At 44.1% G+C, this 19,554-nt stretch overlaps 1 protein-coding gene across 1 annotated transcript; it reads right to left on the bottom strand.

The window, feature by feature from the left end:
• Positions 1-9,284: 9,284 nt before the first annotated feature.
• Positions 9,285-11,374, bottom strand: cited4b (Cbp/p300-interacting transactivator, with Glu/Asp-rich carboxy-terminal domain, 4b). The gene is made up of 2 exons (XM_038795636.1): positions 11,164-11,374; positions 9,285-10,864 (listed from the first exon to the last, which is right to left on the bottom strand). Exon 2 carries the CDS (start codon positions 10,853-10,855, stop codon positions 10,208-10,210), a length of 648 nt encoding a protein of 215 aa, XP_038651564.1. The 5' UTR covers positions 10,856-10,864; positions 11,164-11,374; the 3' UTR covers positions 9,285-10,207.
• Positions 11,375-19,554: the final 8,180 nt, after the last annotated feature.

Raw genomic sequence — 19,554 nt, 5'->3', positions numbered from 1 at the left:
TATGTGACACCAGACCCACAGCAATGTGATTGGCTCATAACTGTCCTCTGAAATGGCCTAACATGCCAAGTTGTCACCATCAACTTCTCAGGGGCAATTCAAGATTGTCAATAAACGCTGGACATGCAAGTGACACAGGCACCATGTGAATGATTAAATAAAAATAAGTGGTCACAGCAGCCTCATAGGCTCTTGGTTAAGAAATGGAAAAATAATTCAGGAGACTGCATGCAAACGTTGGAATGTGGGTGTCGGTGGATTTGGCAAAGTGCCTGGTTCACTGTCAAATAATCTGTTAACATGCGGAGGGACTGAATGGGTTAGGGCCCAGTGGGCCGCAGCAGCAGCCCATTTTAGAAAGGTTAGGAGAAAGATTCCTGTTTGTTTGGAAGCTTCTTCAGTTCAATCAATAGAGGGCACTGGTGTGTTGGTTTTAGCTGCTCGTCTAAGTTTCACCTTCAAAGGCTGGATTTTTAGAAGTTTAAATCAATAATTTCAACTTTATTAACCCCGTGGAATACTGCTTTGCAACAACCACGTAAATGTTAGACAGTTCAAAGTGGTGTCCTCAATTTTTAATGTTTAGGAATGTATATAAATAACTGCACATCCAAGAGTGATATTACAGCTTCTTTTGCCTTGTTATGACAACAGTACAATGCAAGACTTCAGTAGTTCCATGACCCTTAGCTTTCAGTTGTTTGCCATTTTGATTCACCATCTTACTCTCAAGGTCACATTTCTGTCCTGGGCCATTGCAATGTTCCAGAGAAGCTCAACACAAGCTTGAGGAGTAGCATCTCATCTTCCAATTAGACACTTTACAGCCTTCTGGACTCACAATGAGTTTAACAACTTCAGACCATAAACTCTGTCCTCCATTTTGATTAGTTTTTTTGGCCAAGTGCCAGCCTGTATCTTGTTTTCATGCTTTTGCTTTCAGAGCTGTTCATTATTCTGTCACTAACACTTGCTTGCTCTGGACCAATGCTTTCTTCCTTTATTACAACCATTACCTCGCCTGTTGCTTTTTGATCCTTGTCACCTTTGTTATTTAATCTCTCCAACCTTTGTCCTATCCCAAACCTTCTCTTTTGTTCTTCCTCTCTTGACGATGTTTCTCTTTCCACAAATGCAGCTAGACCTGCTGAGTATTTTCATCACTTTCTGTTTTTATTCTAGATTTGCAGCACCTGCAGTATTTTGCTTTTATTTCAGTAGTTCCCCTCATGACGCCGAGGACCTGAGTTCGATCCCGGCTCCGGGATACTATCTGTGTGCAGTTTGCACATTCTTCCCGTGTCTGCATGGGTCTCACACCCATACCCATAGGGTAGTTGAATTGACTACGATAAATTGCCCCTTAATTGAAAAAGAAAATTTAATAGTTCCATACTGTTGAAGTGTGTCTGTTCCAGCACTCATACAGTAAATCTAACTCAGGGCACTCATCATGGTTCTGTCATGTCAACAAATGGAGTTCCTTTTTATTTGGCGTGGTACAGCAAAGCTGCTATATCCTTCTATCTCGAAATATATATCTCCCAGATTTTGTGTCCAGGTCTGTCTGGAGCAAGCACTTGTGTGACACACGTTTGCTGCATCCTTCATTTACGATGCTTCTCAGTACATATCAAACACCTTAGTACCTCACAAGGGAAAGAAAATTAGAGTTTCTCTCACTCCTCCTGCTGCTTGGTTCAGAGATGGAAGAAGTGAAGGATTGGAGACAGGCCAGGCAGAGGCAAACTTTGCTCCTGATTTTAACTCACTCAAAACCCATTCACTTAGACAATGTTAAAATCGGGTCTAAGGTTTGTGCTGTTGACCACATCTGAAATTATTATTATTATTATTGCCTTCACACTAAATGACACCAAAATCAATGCACACTTTAAAAATTAAATGGATAAATACCATAGTCAATCTTTGCAAAAGACAAAATAACTTACTTCTAGCTCATTGTGTGTTCCAAGATCTCTTCCAAAGCTGATTTGTGACCAAGCCTTGCACAATCCTCCTTTAAAACCATGCCAACAGCTCTATTGATTGCTCTGTTGGTGAAGGTAATGTGTAACCAAGCCAGAGACTAGGATAAAGTCTAAGGTTCAATCTGCAGTATGAACTGTATTGGCTTATCTCAGCCAGGACAGTAGTAAACAGTAGTTAACCTCATTACCCTGATCTAGGGTTTGGGCAAGGGGAGTTGAAATTGGTCAACCAGGTTAACAATTATTGAATAGTGACCGAGCACTGCTGGAAAGCATTGATGTAAGGGAGGTCCAGATCTTTTGTGGCTGTAGTGACCTCGACACTTTTTAAAAATAAATTTAGAGTACCCAATTATTTTTTTCCAATTAAGGGGCAATTTAGTGTGGCCAATCCACCTAACCTGCATAGCTTATGGATTGTGGGGGTGAAACCCATGCAGACACAGGGAGAATGTGCAAACTCCTCACAGACAGTGACCCAGGACTGGGATTCGAAACCGGGTCCTCAATGCTGTAGTCTCAGTGCTAACCATTGCATCACGTGCCGCTCCCGACCTCCACACTCTTAACAGCTGTCCAACTCTCATTGTCTGGGCTCGCACATTAAGAATAAACATAGGCATAGCACTGCAGAGGTGCTGAAGCTAATAGAACCCCAACATGAATCATCATCGCCTTCAAGAAAGGAGGGCAGAATGTTGGCAAAAACCGAAACAATTATGCGGTGCATATTTAGTTCCACAAGTCACTCCTCTGTAACCATCAGGTCTCCCCAAACCATGTCTGTGTTCATTCCAGTGCCATTTTGTAACCCCCATGAAGCCCTGCTTTAACATTTTGCCTGTTGAAAACCACAGGTTAAACCGGCATAAATGGGAGAGTGTTATTCTACAGGAAACCTCTGTAGGTGGCCAAACTAAGTTCCTATTATTTTATTTTCAATTGTAATTTATGACCTAAGAATCGCTTATAATGCAGTGGAAACTTTTCTTTTCACTTGTGTGGGAAACCACAATTTCATTTCATTTTTGATTCTGAACAGTACAGTTTGGTAACTGACATGCATCGTACTATATAGCGCATTGATAGTTTTTCAGCAGAATGTTATTATTTCCTGATGAGCTGGTGAATGTTTGTCGGCAAAGATTGTAGCCAAATGCAGAATTCTCGTAATAGCATTTTCCCTGATTCCCCTTACAGCATGTTTTTAACGATCTGTTTTATTCATCTCAGAGTTTAAATCAGATATAGGATCAAGGTCTTTTTGCACATATGTCAACACTGACGTACCATTAAATATATTGACAATAACTTTGGTCATAAAAATATTTGAACATCTTTATGATGTTAGAAAATGTCAGTGCAAGGGCAGCACGGTGGCACAGTGGGTTAGCCCTGCTGCCTCACGGCACCGAGATCCCAGGTTCGATCCTGGCTCTGGGTCACTGTCCGTGTGGAGTTTGCACATTCTCACCGTGTTTGCGTGGGTTTCGCCCCCACAACCCAAAAATGTGCAGGGTAGGTGGATTGGCCATGCTAAATTGTCCCTTAATTGGAAAAAATGAATTGGGTACTCTAAATTTATGAAAAAGAAAATGTCTGTGCCAGATAAATATCCCCTTTATTCTTTCATGGGATGTGGGCATCGCTGGCAGGGCCAACATTTGTTGCCCATCTCTAATTGCCCTTGAACTGAAGTGATTTATTAGGCCATTTCAGAGAGCAGTTAAGTGTCAACAACATTTGCTGTGGGCCAGAGTTCCAAAGGGGCATTAGTGAAGCAAATGGATTTTTACTGCAGTAGTGATGGTTACCATTAACTTTATATTCCAAATTCCACCAGCTACCATAGTAGAGTTGAACCCACATCCCCTGAGCATTAGCCTGGGTGGCTGTATTACAAGCCCAGTGACATTGTCACGACACCACCATCACCCCTCAGTATATAGGGTTCCAGATCCTTCAAGAACTTGAGTTCATAATCTAGGCTAACATTTGTGCTGAAGGAGTGCTGTATTGTTACAATTGTCATCTCTTTGATGGTGGTGTTAAAATAAAGCAATGTCCAACTGTTCAGGTGGACATAGGAAGATTTCAAGATAATCTCTAATGATCAACACGTATCTCTCTAACACCATGAAATCAGATTTACTGCGCATTCATGACCATGAGTGTGTGGGCAGTACAGTAGCACAAGTGGCTAGCACTGTTGCTTCACAGCACCAGGGGTCCTAGGTTCGATTTCCCCACTGGGTCACTGTCTGTGCAGTGTTCTCCCCGTGTCTGCGTGGGTTTCCTCCGGGCACTCCGGTTTCCTCCCACAGTCCAAACAGATGCAGGTTAGGTGGATTGGCCATGATAAATTGCCCTTAGTGACCAAAAAGATTAGGAGGGGTTATTGGGATAGGGTGGTAGTGAGAGCTTAAGTGTGTCGGTGCAGATTCAATGGGCCAAATGGCCTCCTTCCGCACGGTATGTTCGATGTTCATCTAATTGCTGTTTGTGGGACCTTGCAGGATGCAAAGTTGTTGCTCATTGTTTTTATTCACGGAATTTGAACATTGCTGAAAAGAGCATCAATTATTGCTCATCCCAAATTGTGTTTGAGAAGGTGGTGGTGACACACCTTCTTGAACCGCTGCAGTTCATGTGGTGTAGGTACACACAGTGCTATTAAAGGAAGGAATTCCAAGATTTTAACTGAGTGACAGTGAAGGAATAGTGACATAATTCCAAGTGATGATGTTATGTGACTTGAGGTGGGGTTCCCATGCATCTGCTGCACTTGTTCTTCTAGGTGATAGAAGTCACTGCTAGACATATGCTGTTGAAAGAGATGTGAGGAGTTCTTACATTGATGGAGGGAGTGAATATTTAAGGTGGCGGTTGGGGAGCCAATCAAACAGGCCGCTTTACCTGGTGTTGAGCTTCTTGAGTGTTAAGAGTTGCTGTCATCTAGGCAAGTGGAGAGTACTACACCAAACTTTGTGTCTTGTAGATGATAGACAGGCTTTGGGGAGTCAAGATATGTTATCTACAAAACAGTAACTACTTTTTTTTAAAAAATTGATTCACGATGATACTCTTTTAGGACATCCTGGTGCTGTGCAAGACACTGTACAAACAAGTTCTTCAATGCTTCTATAAATAAACATTTTATTTTGGAAGAGAATTTATGCAAAACCAACAAAATTCAGGTCATGTTAAACAATGGGAGATTGTTTCCTACACTACGGTTGGTCTTAATAAGATTAAATTTGTCTTGTTCACATAGCAAGCTTCGGAAGGCTCAGAAAGTGTTTATAAAATTTTATGTATGACCATCAAAGGAAGATAATAATTTCAGTAGGGCAGGAGCATCTTTATAACTATGATGATGAAGTCTAGGCCTCTGGAAACCCCCATGGGTTTCATAAGACTTAATGTTTGTGCAAAAGACTTAAATGTTTGTTCAGAAGAGATACTATGTCTTTATTGAAGTACCGTTTGTAATACTGACTCAATACTGGCATAGCCTAATACTAGTTTCGCTATGATAACATTGGTACTGGAATTTTTTATTTAAATGAAAAATTCCTTCATCTGATTCTTCACACACACACACACCTCCCCCCCCCCCCCCGCGCCAACCCTCAGGAAGGTTAGTGTTTGCAGGAAAGTACAAGCATTGCTTTCCATTAAATTGGCCTCCTTACAAGACTGCAGACCACTAACCAGCTGTCATCTCTGCAAGTTACCTTTCCTCCTCGAGTATACTCTGGGATACATTCAAGGAAAATGTTCAGAAAACCAATGTTTTTCATTTCACATGTGTGTGATAGATCAGTTACAGGCTCATAGTGGAGTTTTTGCATATTTCAGGAAAATTAAAGTTAAAAAAATGTAATTCTGCACTTTAAGTCCACCTGTATCCTGTTTGTAGGTTACATACTATTCATAAGCATGGGAGAGCATCAGAGCACATGGCCTGGGCACTCCGTTTAACTGCAAAGCCAGCAGGCAACTAAAAGTAACTAACAGCTGCAGGAATCATTTCAATCCAACCAAGTCCCCAGATGTGTTACTTGCCTTGAAATACATCCCTGTGTAATTGTTAATGTATTCATACAAATATGTAAAATACAGAAGTTGGAACAGAGTGGAACATTTTTATGGATGAAAGGAAGTTTATGTACTTTGTAACTCGTACTAAACTAATATAACAAATACCTCACTGAAATTTTTATTTAAACACGGATACAGGAAATAACACAAATAACATATAAATGTAGCTTGCTTTGAAATCAGACTTCTTTCAGCAAAAAAAGGAGTTTAATCTAAAATACACACTCTCGGCTATACAATTAACAGATTTAAATGGTTACGGTAGGTGAAACATTCAGTAAATGGGAAGTACAAATCCAAATCATGTTTAACATTGAATTTGAACTGTTTTTTTTTAAATGCCCAATTCATTTTCCCCAATTAAGGGTCAATTTAGCATGACAATCCACCTACCCAGCACATCTTTTAGATTGTGGTGGCAAAACCCATGCAGACACAGGGGGGGGGGGGGGGGGGGGGGGGGATGTAATTGCAGCATGTTAGCTTTACACACTTTCATTGCATTAAGAATTGTATGCAAGAGCAAGAATGATTTTTTAAAAAAATCTTTTTTTTTTTTTTGCAAAGACCAGGATTTATAATGGGACTGATTAGGTAGTGTGGTGGCTAGCACTGCTGCCTCATGGCACCGAAGCGCCTGGGTTTGATCCCTGCCCTGTGTGGAAGTTTCACCCCCACAACCCAAAAGGTATGCAGGGTGGGCCATGCAAAATTGGAATTTTTTTTTTTTTAAAAAACAAATAAAAACATGGGGACTGACTCACATGAGTGGACTCTTATCTCCCACTCCCAACCTTGCTTCACTTTAAGGTGACACTCTGTCTTGAGTTACTGTGTGGAATGCAACAAGAGATTGTGTTGTCAGTGCAAGTATCACCCTTACTTCCTGTAACTCCCTTCTTTTGAACAATTAGATTATGACCTTGTAGCCTTCCTCCTAGTCACTTTGTTTAACAAAAACTATTAGAACAGCTGCATAAGAATCATCATGCAGCCCTGTTTTTCAAAAGTGCACAAAGTCAAATAGTAATCTCAAAATAGATATTTAAAGTTTTTAAATGATGTGCTTTGCCCCAGCTACTTTCATTAAGGCTGTACACATTTCCGGTAGGTATAAAACAAAACAGGAAGGTGATGGCTTCTTGTGGTCATTTGTGAGGTGCAGGAGGAATACTTGATTAAGCATTCTACACGAGTTAATAGGGTTAAAATACCAATAGCAGCAAACAAATAAAATAAACCCTTTGCAGTTTAGCTCATTTACGCAAGAGCCTCCAGGTATTTGGAAAAATAGCAACAACATCGCCAACAATTCTCTAGTCATTTGTATATGTTGTACGATCTATTTAACATGCAAAGTTAGCCTCATTAAATACATATTAATTATGAACATTACCATCCATTGATTTTTCTATTTTGCTCATACATTGGATAATAGACATGATTAGGGCATTGCTGTGAACAATAATCAATCATAGTGACACTATCAAGATACCCCAAGTCAAGGCTAGTGTGGTAGGTTCCAATTTTTAAACCATGGTCATGAAATGAACTAACCTGTTAAATCCCAGATAAAAAGCAACTGATGCTCAGGTCCAACATAGTCAGTGCTATCTGCAAAGTAAATGTTGTTTAGCTCAGAGTTGCTGGAATGACTTATTTTTCACCAAGTTCTCCTGGTGGGCAGCCTTAGCAAATCTGTCAAATTTACTCCTGGTTATCTTGACAGCATCATAACTAAATTTAAATATTAAAACCACTTCAGATATTTCAGTGGGTAGTTGTAAACATGCTACAGTTGGGCAAGAAGAGGAAAACCAGCCAATGAATCAAGTTACAATCCCCACTGCCCAAAAACTGAATAACTTGCCATCACTCAAACTTTAGTTGTAGCTGCAATATCAGAGAGCACTCAGCATGACATCAATCAAATCAAATGGGCAGGATTCTCTAGTCGCCCAGCTCCGTTTCCCAGCGGCTCGCCAGAGTCACTGGCAGCAGGCTTCTCTACTCCCACTGCTTGTTAATGGTCACCCCACACCGCCAGGAAACCTGCAGGCAGGAAGAAAGAACCCCAATGGCCAGAGAGTGCCAGCCAATGTCTTCAGAAAAGGGGAGGAAACTGGAAGATTAAAATGGCACAATTGTTGAAACATGTGGATAAATGATCTTCATGAATTCAACCTGCAAAAAACAAAAAAACTACAAAGCCAAATATTAAAGATAATGAGAATGACTTGCAACAGTTCCATTTTTGAAACAGTGCTTTTGGTGCAAGTGACTGACAAAATCTTCAGATTATAGTCCAATAAGATTAGACATTTCAACTGTTACTTTCACACTCTTATCACAAATCAACAAAATTGTTCTCAGTCAGTAACAGATTAAAAAGAGAAAATTGGCTTTGCTACCAAGGACAATTTCAAACCAATCTCATTCTGGAAAATCTGAAATCTATTTCTCTCTTACAAAGCATCATATGCTAGAAGCCGAACATCTTGGACTACTTTTAATCAATATATTAAAAGTTTGTCTTTTGTCTTGACTTTCTCCCAACTCTCCAAAGCCAATGTTAAAAGTACATAAGGTTTAGCAACAAGCCCTTATCAGCAGAGTGTATTGAATGCATACGCACACACTTATTGGACATTAAGTTTTAGGAGAAAGAAGTAGATGTTGGTTCTAATAAACCAGAGAAAACAGAACTAAACCAGTAGTGAATAGCAATGTTGTTTTAGGAGAACTGACATGTTCACTTGCAATGATGGTACAGTACTACTATTTAAATAAATCCTAGCTTTGTGTCAGTTACCAGCTGCAACAAAATTTCAGTTATTTCTTGAATGCCTGATTTCACCTCTGACTAATTGGTTGGATCGAGGACCTTGGAACTTTTCATCCTAATGAGTTCCTATGTGTTCTCAATGAAATATTCTGCAATTGAAAGAAAACTATCTCCTAGTTCAAGGATCAGGTATCCCTAGAGGTAATTTTAATCTCTGGTTTCCTTAGAACTGTTTTTTTTAAAATAAATACAAAATGCTTTGGTCTTGATCATGTTGAAAAAGTAAAGCCCAAATTTTAACTACAAACATTTTGAAAAAAGCCCAGAACTATTGTGTAGTTTCAGCTTTAAGCCTTGAGCAACTATGTCATGCAAATGATGGAGGAGGAAAAGAAAGCTCGCAGTAACTTGGAAGAAATGTCTTTATTCGGTTTTTTTGTGTGTTTTGTTTTAAAAGTCTCGCTTCATCGATCAACAATGAGGAGCTGCAATTTGCTATCCAGAACAATAGGTGGCGGAAGCAACTGGCAGTAGACGAAATTAAGCACTCCCAAAAAAAAAAGCAAAAAAAAAAATCCAGCGGTCAAACATAAAGTACAACTGGACTTTACACTGATCTTGTTCATAAAATAGTTAAAGTTATACATGATTGCATCAGTCATAAACAGCTCCGGAGGTGCCAGTCTCTGAAGTCTACGATTTAAAATATTTATACACAATACATTTAATACTCTGCTGCGGTCAGAGTTGCAAATCTAGGTCGGAACAACGGTGAAAGTTCTGAGTGGAGTCTAAGTATCCTCACAGGCAGACATTGCTGTTGCTTCAAAAAGAAACGATGCCCGTATTGCTGGCCATGTTTGAATGATCAAAAAGAGCATTTGAAATCAATTTGCTCAAGTTATTGGCAGCAGCAAACAGGGCGCCACATTTGGCCAGAGCTCGAAACGAAAGTATGTTTTGAAAGCGATCAGAATGACATTGCATTAGTGAATTCTCTCTTGCAACAACAAAAAAAGTGTTTGGGTTTTTCCTTTGAGAACTTAATTACTTTTTCTTTTGACGAGTCCTGCGCTAGGTTTTAGGTAGTTAAAGCAATTCCACCCCCCCAAAAAAAAAACAAAAACACCCCAGCAACAACAACAAAAGCTGCCACTTTTAGAAGTGCAGCAACGATGCCAGGCGTCAGGAGAGAGAGAGAGAGAGAGAGACAAAAAGAGCGAGAAAGCGTCCACACTCCAATGAATGAGCCGACCCCTTCTTTCCAGTGCAACATTTGTGATGATTCTTGTAGCCGATAATCCACCCACCCCAGAGGCAGCCGTTCTCAACAGCTCACAGTGCTCGGCTGCTGCTTGTTGACAAAGTCTGAGATGAAATCGAATTCGTTCTGTCCCAGCCAGAGTTCCGGTAGCTCCTGAATACGATCCAAGCCCAGTTCCAACACAAGAGATGTTAAAACGTCCTCGTCGATCAGATCGGTGTCCATAACGTTTAAGGAGAGAGAGGAGGGCGTAACGTGCTGGATATTGGGCAACGGGTTTTGGTTCATGGTATTCCGGTACTGCTGCCCAGCGGCTACCATCCCATTATTCATGCCAATCAGCGGGTGGCCGTGGTATTGATTGTTCAGTTTCTGCAGATGCATAGTGGCCATTAACTGCTGAGGGCTCAGGGTTCCCAGGAACTGCTGCTGTTGCTGCTGCTGGCTGTACATCACGCTGGTGGGCATCTGATGATGGCTCATCTGTCCGGCCAGGTTCCCCACCCCAGGGCGAGGCCTCATGCCCCCGTTCGAGTCCATACCGGCCCCGCCGTAGTGCAGAAGTGGGGCGCCGGGGAGATCTCGCCTTAATCCGGCTTGGGCATGCTGCGGGCTCTGAAGACTGTTTATCCCCATGCGATAATTCTGGAGGCCGTTCGTGGCATCAGGAAACCGCCCAGGATTCATTGACACCATCATGTGCTCTGCCATCTCGAGTCGCTGCAATGAAAAAAACACCAAATACATTGTAACCCGCACCAACAAATTACACTGTAACCCGCACCATCCCCAACACAGGTTGGAAAAATGCATCCGCGCTCCCCAACCAAACTTTTTACATCGTGCCTTTGTGTGGCGGACGGGACTGCAAATCCGAATACGGATTCTTTTTTTAAAAAAACTGATTCTTTAAAAGGAGGTTCATTGCTCAGATAACCTTCAAATTTCATGACCAGTTTAGAATTACCTTTAAAAAAAAAAGAAAGTGCAACTGGAAGTAGGGAGGAAAAAACACCCACCTTATTCGCCTCTTCTTTTTAAAAAAAAAACAAAAACTGCAGAACGAAGTCACTGGACTGGAAACCTCAATCGCCTATGAAATTTCGCTCGTACACTCGCACATTACATGAATTGTTAAGATTCACTTTGTATCCAGCTCCTTGAAGCGTGCCTCTTGTTACTGGGTCAGATGGAGATTATATAGTGTTCCGGAAGAGGGGCAACGCGGGGAGGAGCTTGCAAACGTCTTGTGCTCCTAAATGATTGGCTCGTCCACCATGCGTAAGCGTATTATTTTAACTTTGGTCTCACCCAGAGCCTCAGATAAGCCTCCTGTTTACTTTTTCTTTGACCAATGATTGGCCTCTTCCCACCCACCCCGTTCCCCGCACCACCACTTCTCGAGTTTCCTGACTGCTGCCTTCCTACCCCGGCACAGTTTGTTTTTAATTACAGGGAAGGTTTGTCACTTGCAGGAAACGTCAACGACTCGCCTCTTATTTGCATTGCAATTTGCCACGAAATGTGCCTACAAGAATTGTCCCTTTATTTAAAAAAAAAGGCACCCAGCGCATTCAAAGTGCCAAATGATTTTTGTAGAAATAAATGGGGTTTATTAATGTCTGGTGCCGGCCTGTAGTTACACCGTGGGCTCACCAAGTATGAAGATGAACAATTAGAGCGATAGCAAAGGTTAAAGTGCAAATTGCAGTTCTACGTTTGAAAAATGGGCTCTAAAATGAAAATGATTAAAATACCACTGTTCAGCCCAAGTTTCTCTTTATTTCTATTTCGAAGTGTACAGGGAGCCACAATGTGGAGACGTCTTGATTCCATAAGGTTTCTTTTAAAGGGCACAATCCGTTCAGTAATAAAATTACATTGTGTTTAACTTGACCATTTATCTCCTTATTCTTTCTCATTTGGTTGGCCCGTGTTACCCACACTAAATGTTCGGTGTCATTCCTTTAAACTGTTTAATAATGATCACGTTCCCCATTGCTTAAGGATAAAATCAATCTGCAGAATTAAACCAGTTTTAGTGGAATTGCCATTCATAAAGAATATGAATCCATGCAATCTTTTATCTTCATTGCTTTACTGGATAATCTATCAGTTTTATGAGATTTGCAAGCTAGTGATGGTTCGCCATTTACTTTTTCACTTTACGGTGACATTGTGAACATTTTAGCATTGCAATATCGTGACATTGTTATAAAGGGTTGCAATGTGGGTACTGTAAATGTATGCATAAATATACCATCTGTACACTATATGTATAGATAGATGTGCCTGCATATATTATTGTGCATTTAAACCAGGGTTGTATTCTTTAAAAAAATCAAAGATCTTTACAACATACTCTGTACATGACATTTCCATGTGATCGCAAAATAGAAGATAGCTGGCTCAGTTCTTTTTGGAAGCTGAGAAACGTTTGGAGTTGCTGATTATTCCCATGGAGAAGGCATCAACCTTTTGCCCTTCTGCCCAGCAAGAACCTGATGCAATTTTATCTGGAAATGGCTTCAGCAAAAGTTTGTAAAGGTAGGACAACCTTAATCTGTCTGTACCTCCACCCCTCCCGTCCCCTCTCTTTGAATGTAAGGATGGCTCATAGCACCTTCAACAGCTTACGTGAGACTGCGCAAGGGGCAGGGGAGATTTTCATTTAATTGGTGGGTGCAAATTGGCTCCTGAGTTTTGGTGAAGGCTCTTCTCGCAGTTTCAAGATTGTGCCCTCCCCTCCGACACCACAAGGCACACAAGCCACTGATAAAAGATCGTTCTAAACTTTGCGCCACATTACCGATGTGAACACACTGAAAATTAGCATTACCAAGTCATCAAAACATTCCTGGTTTTGTGCCAGGTTGAGTATTGTAGAGTGTAAAACTGAGGGTTTTTTTTTTGCAAAATGCATCCTGGCATCTGTAAATTTAACAGCAACACCAACTTGATTGTCAGCATTTCGTTGTATTTGCCTGGAGTTTGGATTTTCAGTATGGCACAGGTTACACTAAGGTCTTGAGCAAATTAAAACGATTTGCTGCACTCTGCCTCCTGAAAATATTCCCTCTGTATCTCTGTTTAGCACAGGGCTAAATCACTGGCTTTGAAAGCAGACCAAGCGGGCCAGCAGCACGGTTCGATTCCCGTAACAGCCTCCCCGAACAGGCGCTGGAATGTGGCGACTAGGGGCTTTTTCACAGTAACTTCATTTGAAGCCTACTCGTGACAATAAGCGATTTTCACTTTTCATCTCCTGTACCTCTGGCTTCTTCATTGGTTAAAAGAATGTATTCTCTGAAGATATCTCAACAAATATCACAGTATTGCACCCTGGTTAACTCCTTCAGCTGCACTGCAGCAACAATAAATGCAAACAAAAGACTTTTATTTGGATATTGCTTTTCACAACCTCAGGACGATATGGTAAAAACACCATGCAATCTTGGGTTCGTCCCCAACCAAGGCCACTAAAAGTCAACCTGTAGGCCCAAGGGGAAGCCAGAAACTGAAGATTAGGATTCAGGTCCCTTTCTGATTCAGTCAGTTAAGGCAGTGATTAACTGAGCCGTTTGCTGAGTTAGTTGAAACAGATCTTCAGCTGAACTTTCATTGCAAGAGGGGAACATCGGCTGGGCTTCCAATTCTGGGATGGACAGGTGTAGCGTGAGGCTGCTCCAGAGACACTGCTTATACACCAGTAATTGATGGCCTTATCTGGTATGATTTGTGAAGCTTGATCAATGATTCCAGAAGCGTGATTGGACGACAATTAAAGGCTTTATTGGATTAGATGTTTCCCCCAGCAGCGCAGGTACAGAATGCAGCAGCTGGGGAGACACAGGCTCTTATGCTCCGCCTTACTGGGCGGACCCAGCAGGCAAGCTTCCCAATGATCTTGCTGTCTCAGGTACCTTCCACACCAATGGTCTTACAGCATCAACCTGGGTACCGTAATACCCCTAATACCGACTACCACATTCACCCCCTGTTAAAAAATAGAGTCCGGCGGGGTGGTGGTCTCGCGTTATACAGTGGTAGAGATTGAGGTTATGGTGGTACCTGGTATACATTAGCACAGTGTTTTGCCTCGTTACATGTCGCAACTATTTACAGTATTTATTTACATTCATGTGTCAAAATGAAGCAATTAGTCGATCAGGGGCCCTGGTCATCCTCTGCAATCGTCACAGTTTCGGCGGTTATGCAGGCGCCGGCTCGGGCATCCGTTGCTCCGGGAGCGTGGCTTCGGCTTCTTCGGTAGCTTCATCACCCCCAGATGGGACCAGTGGGAGGACCGATCCACCTGGTAAGGGGGTGGCTGTGGGGTGCGCCGGTGGGAGGGAGGGTGGGATTGGTGGGAGGGGTGTGGGTGGAGGTTGCGGGCCTTGATGAAATGGAAGAATCGAGTGACCCCCGGGTGGCAGAGGTCCTCGTGGAGGGTGCGGAGTCGGTCCACTTGTGAGTTGGCACATGTGCCGCGGGATAGGGCATCAGGAGACTCATTTAGCTTCCCGGGACGATACAAGATCTCATATTTGTAGGTGGAGAGCTCGATCCCCCACCGTAAGATCTTACCATTTTGTCTCTTGCCCCGCTGTGCATTATTGAACATGAAAGCAACTGACCGTTGGTCAGTGAGGAGAGTGAATCTCCTGCCGGCCAGGTAATGCCTCCAGTGCCGCACAGCTTCTACTATGGCCTGGGCCTCCTTTTCAACGGAAGAATGGCGGATTTCTGAAGTGTGGAGGGTGCGTGAGAAGAAGGCCAAGGGTCTGCCCGCTTGGTTGAGGGTGGCCGCCAGAGCTACGTCGGACGCGTCGCTCTCGACTTGGAAGGGAAGGGATTAATCGATTGCGTGCATCGTGGCCTTTGCGATGTCCGCTTTGATGCGGCTGAAAGCCTGGCGGGCCTCTGCCGACAGGGGAAAAACCGTGGATTGAATTAGTGGGCGGGCCTTGTCCGCATAGTTGGGGACCCACTGGGCATAATATGAGAAAAATCCCAGGCAGCGTTTCAGGGCCTTGGAGCAGTGGGGGAGGGGAAACTCCATGAGGGGGGCGCATGCGTTCGGGATCTGGGCCTGTAATTCCATCATGCACTACGTAGCCGAGGATGGCTAGACGGTCGGTGCTGAACACACATTTGTCCTTGTTGTAGGTTAGATTCAGGATTTTTGCGGTATGGAGGAATTTTCGGAGGTTGGTGTCGTGGTCCTGCTGGTCATGGCCGCAGATGGTGACGTTATTGAGGTGCGGAAACGTGGCCCGCAAGCCGTACCGGTCAACCATTCGGTCCATCTCCCGTTGGAAGACCGAGACTCCATTTGTGACACCGAAGGGAACCCTTAGGAAGTGGTAGAGCCGCCCATCTGCTTCGAATGCAGTGTATTTGTGGTCGCTACGGCGGATGGGGAGCTGGTGGTAGGCGGACTTGAGATCCACCGTGGAAAAGACCTTGTATTGTGCAATCTGATTGACCAAGTCAGATATGCGGGGGAGAGGGTATGCGTCGAGCTGCATATACCTGTTGATGGTCTGACTATAATCGATGACCATCCAGTGCTTCTCCCCGGTCTTTACAACCACTACTTGGGCTCCCCAGGGACTGTTGCTAGCCTCAATAATACCTTCCTTCAGTAACCGCTGGACTTCCGACCTAATGAAGGTCCGGTCCTGGGCACTGTACCGTCTGCTCCTGGTGGCGATGGATTTGCAATCCGGGGTGAGGTTTGCAAAAAGGGAAGGCGGATCGATCTTGAGGGTTGCGAGGCTGCAGACAGTGAGGGGGGGGGGGGGGCGGTATAGAGCCGCTGCATTTAAAAGCAAAACTCTGGAGGCTACATTGGAAGTCTAACCCTAGGAGTGTGGCAGCGCAGAGGTGAGGGAGGACGTAGAGCCGGAAATTTTTAATTCCCTTCCCTGGACCGTGAGGATCGCTACGCAGAACCCTTTGATCTCTACAGAGTGAGACCCGGAGGTCAGGGAGATTCTTTGGTTAACTGGGTGGATGGTAAGAGAACAGCGCCTTACCGTGTTGGGGTGTATGAAGCTCTCTGTGCTCCTGGAGTCGATCAGGCAGGATGTTTCGTGCCCGTTGATGAGCACGGTCATCGTCGCGGTCGAGAGTGTTCGAGGCCATGACTGGTCCAGGGTCACTGAGGCGAGTCATGGTAAAAGTTGGATATTTTCCTTGGGCGGTGTGTGGTCATCCGAATCGGGGTCCTGAGACTCCAGCCAAGATGGCGGCGCCCACTAGTCACACATGGCTGGTGGTGTGCAAGATGGCGACACCTATCCGTCGCACGTGGTCACTGGGGAACAAGATGGCGGCGCCCAGGGCCCGCACGTGGCTCGGGAAAAGGAAGATGGTGGCGCCTGCTGGCCGCATGTGGCTCGTGGAAAGAGTTGTGGTGGCGGTCCCAGTTCGCCCCCGGAGACCGCAGCGACCGCCTGGGCCTGGCATACTGCCACAAAATGGCCCTTTTTGCAGCACCCTTTGCAGGTGGAGGAGCGGGCTGGGCAGCGCTGCAGGGGGTGCTTGGCTTGCCCGCAAAAATAACAGCGGTGCCCCCCGGGTTTGCCTTGTAGCCGCGCAGCACAAGCTTGTGGGGAGATGGGGAATGCATCGGGGTCGGCCGCGAGGGGGTTCCACGCTGCCCAAGGGGCTGCCGCGCGGTCGGGGACGTACGCGCGGGCGTTTCGGGAGGCGACATCCAGGGAGCTAGCAAGGGCCTGTCCCCCCTTGAGGCCTAGTGTCTCTTTCTCCAGCAGCCGCTGGCAGATTTGGGAGGACAGCATACCTGCAACTAATGCGTCCTGGATCAAAAGTTCTGTGTGGTCGCTGGCTGAAACTTGCGGGCAGTCACAGTTCCGACCTAACAGCAGGAGCGCACGGTAGAATTCCTCCAGTGATTCCCTGGGGATTTGTCGCCTTGTCGCTAGCAGATGTCGGGCGTAAACCTGGTTTACTGGGCGAATATAGTGTCCTTTCAACAGGGCCATCGTGGCCTCGAAATTGTCTACATCCTTGATGAGGGATGTAGATCTCTGGGCTCACCCTCGAGTGGAGAGCTTGCATCTTCTGGTCCTCCATGGGTGTAGTTGTGGCCGTCCTGAGGTAACCGTTGAAGCACGCCAGCCAGTGTTTGAAGGTTGCTGCTGAGTTTGCCGCGTGGGGGCTGAGTTGCAGACACTCCGGCTTGATTCGGAGCTCCATTCTTTAAAATCTAGTCCAATAAATTGATGCTCGATCAATGACTCCAGAAGCGTGATTAGACTACAATTTAAGGCTTTATTGGACTAGATGTTTCCCCCAGCAGCGCAGGTACAGAATGCAGCAGCTGGGGAGACACAGGCTCTTATACTCCGCCTTACTGGGCGGAATCAGCAGGCAGGCTTCACCAATGATCTTGCTGTCTCAGGTACCTCCCACACCAATGGTCTTACAGCATCAACCTGGGTACCGTAATACCCCTAATACCGACTACCACAATTCGGAGTTGTGGAGACCATGAGAGAGCCACAGATATCAAAAGGCCTAGTACCTTTAGCCAAAGGTGAGTTTTTGCATGAAATTACATAACACAACATCTTATATTCTTAGAAATCCATAGAATCCCTACAGTACAGAAGGAGGGCATTCGGTCCATTGAGTCAGCACTGACCCTCCAAAAGAGCACTCCACCCAGGCCTACTCCCCCACCCAATCCCCATAACCCCATAACCTAACCTCCACATCTTTGGACACTAAGGGGCAATTTAGCATGGCTAATCCACCTAGCTTGCACATCTTTAGTCTGTGGGTGGAAACCAGAGCACTCAGAGGAAGCCCAAGCAGATATGGGGAGAACATGCAAACATCACACAGTCACCCAAGGTCAGAATTGAACCTGGATTCCTGGCGCTGTGAGGCAGCAGTGCTAACCACTGTGCCACCGTAAAGAACAAAAGGCGAATAAAAATCTTGCATTCAACAATAACAACCTGCATTCAACTTGCCAGAATGCTCCAAGGTGCTTCACAGAAGCATAATAAGACAAAACTTCACATTGCGGCAATGGGACATTAGGACAGGTGACCAAAAGTTTGGTCAAACAGATAAGGAGTGTTTTAAAGGAGCAGAGACAGCTGGAGAAGCACAAACTTTAGGAAGGGAGTTTCAGATCCTAATCTAAATGCCTGAAGGTATAGCTGCAAGTAAGGCAAAGTAAATTGGGGAGAGACGAAAGGACAGAGTTACAATTCTCGGAGGGTTCTCGGCCTGATGAAGGATACAGAGATAAGGAAATTAAGGTGAAACCATGGAAGAATTTGCACATACATATTTTAAAATCGGTGCATTGGTGGACCAGAAGTCAAGATGTAGGGAAGGGAACTGGACCAAAATCCAACATATTCTCACCAAACGCACAAAAATCTATACATTTGAAAAAGAACCTCTGGGTTAGGAATCAGGAATTGAAAAGTTGACTTTTCCTTTCCTTAGCCTAGAAACATTGAAGTTAACAGTAGTGCTCTCTCAGTCACACCAGCTGAATCTGGGTAAATCATAAAGATTTGGGATCAAACCTGGAACTTTCTAAGTCTAGATGGCTTTAAATTGTATCCCATGGGGAATTTGCTGATTGGGATATTGGGAGGATGACAAAAGCATGAACATTTACACGATGTGTTTGTATGATCAGGTTAAATAAAATGAAAATTCTCTCCCATTTTAATATATTAAATTGTTTCCTTGTAATGTAGTGTCTCGAAAAACCTAGTTTCAATTTTTAAAATGCAATGTTCTTTTGTTCCTGTGCTATATTAAAAAGAAAACTAGATTTATGGTGTACCTATCTGTGTATAAAAAGTTTTCTTCCAGCTTTGAGGGCACTTTAGCAGATAACAATTAAATAGGGATTTAGGTACAGTTGCATTAACTGTCAGTGATATCACTGTAATGTAAATAAATGGGATTTCTTTCTGCTAGTTTAATTTTGTTCCAAGGCAGTATACATTGATTAGTAAATATATATCACAAACAATTGGCTTCCATGTGTATTGTAGAATATCTATAACTCTAATCTGCACCTGGCATTGCTCCTTCTAACATATTCATAGGGCTGGATTCTCCATCCCTGAGTCTAAGTGCTGCCGCCAACGGAGGATCCGTGGAGTTCCACATCAGAAAAATCAGCACCACACCCGCACCGATTCCGCCACCAGTTAGGGGCTAGCATCTGCGCCGTGTGGAACAGTGAGGGAATTGCCGAGTACATGATGAACACTTGCAGGGCTGACAAGTTGCAGTCGCACTCACACTATACACCCCCGCCCCCACACACACTGATCGCAGCCGAAAGGATGGCACTTGTTGTCCTGGATCGCCCATACAGCTGATGGGCTGATGGGTCGTCT

Source organism: Scyliorhinus canicula, chromosome 1 (genome assembly GCF_902713615.1).
Source record: "Scyliorhinus canicula chromosome 1, sScyCan1.1, whole genome shotgun sequence".
NCBI lineage: Eukaryota > Metazoa > Chordata > Chondrichthyes > Carcharhiniformes > Scyliorhinidae > Scyliorhinus > Scyliorhinus canicula.
The sequence above is the reverse complement of the archived record's forward strand: the minus strand, read 5'-3'. Positions and strand labels throughout refer to the sequence as shown.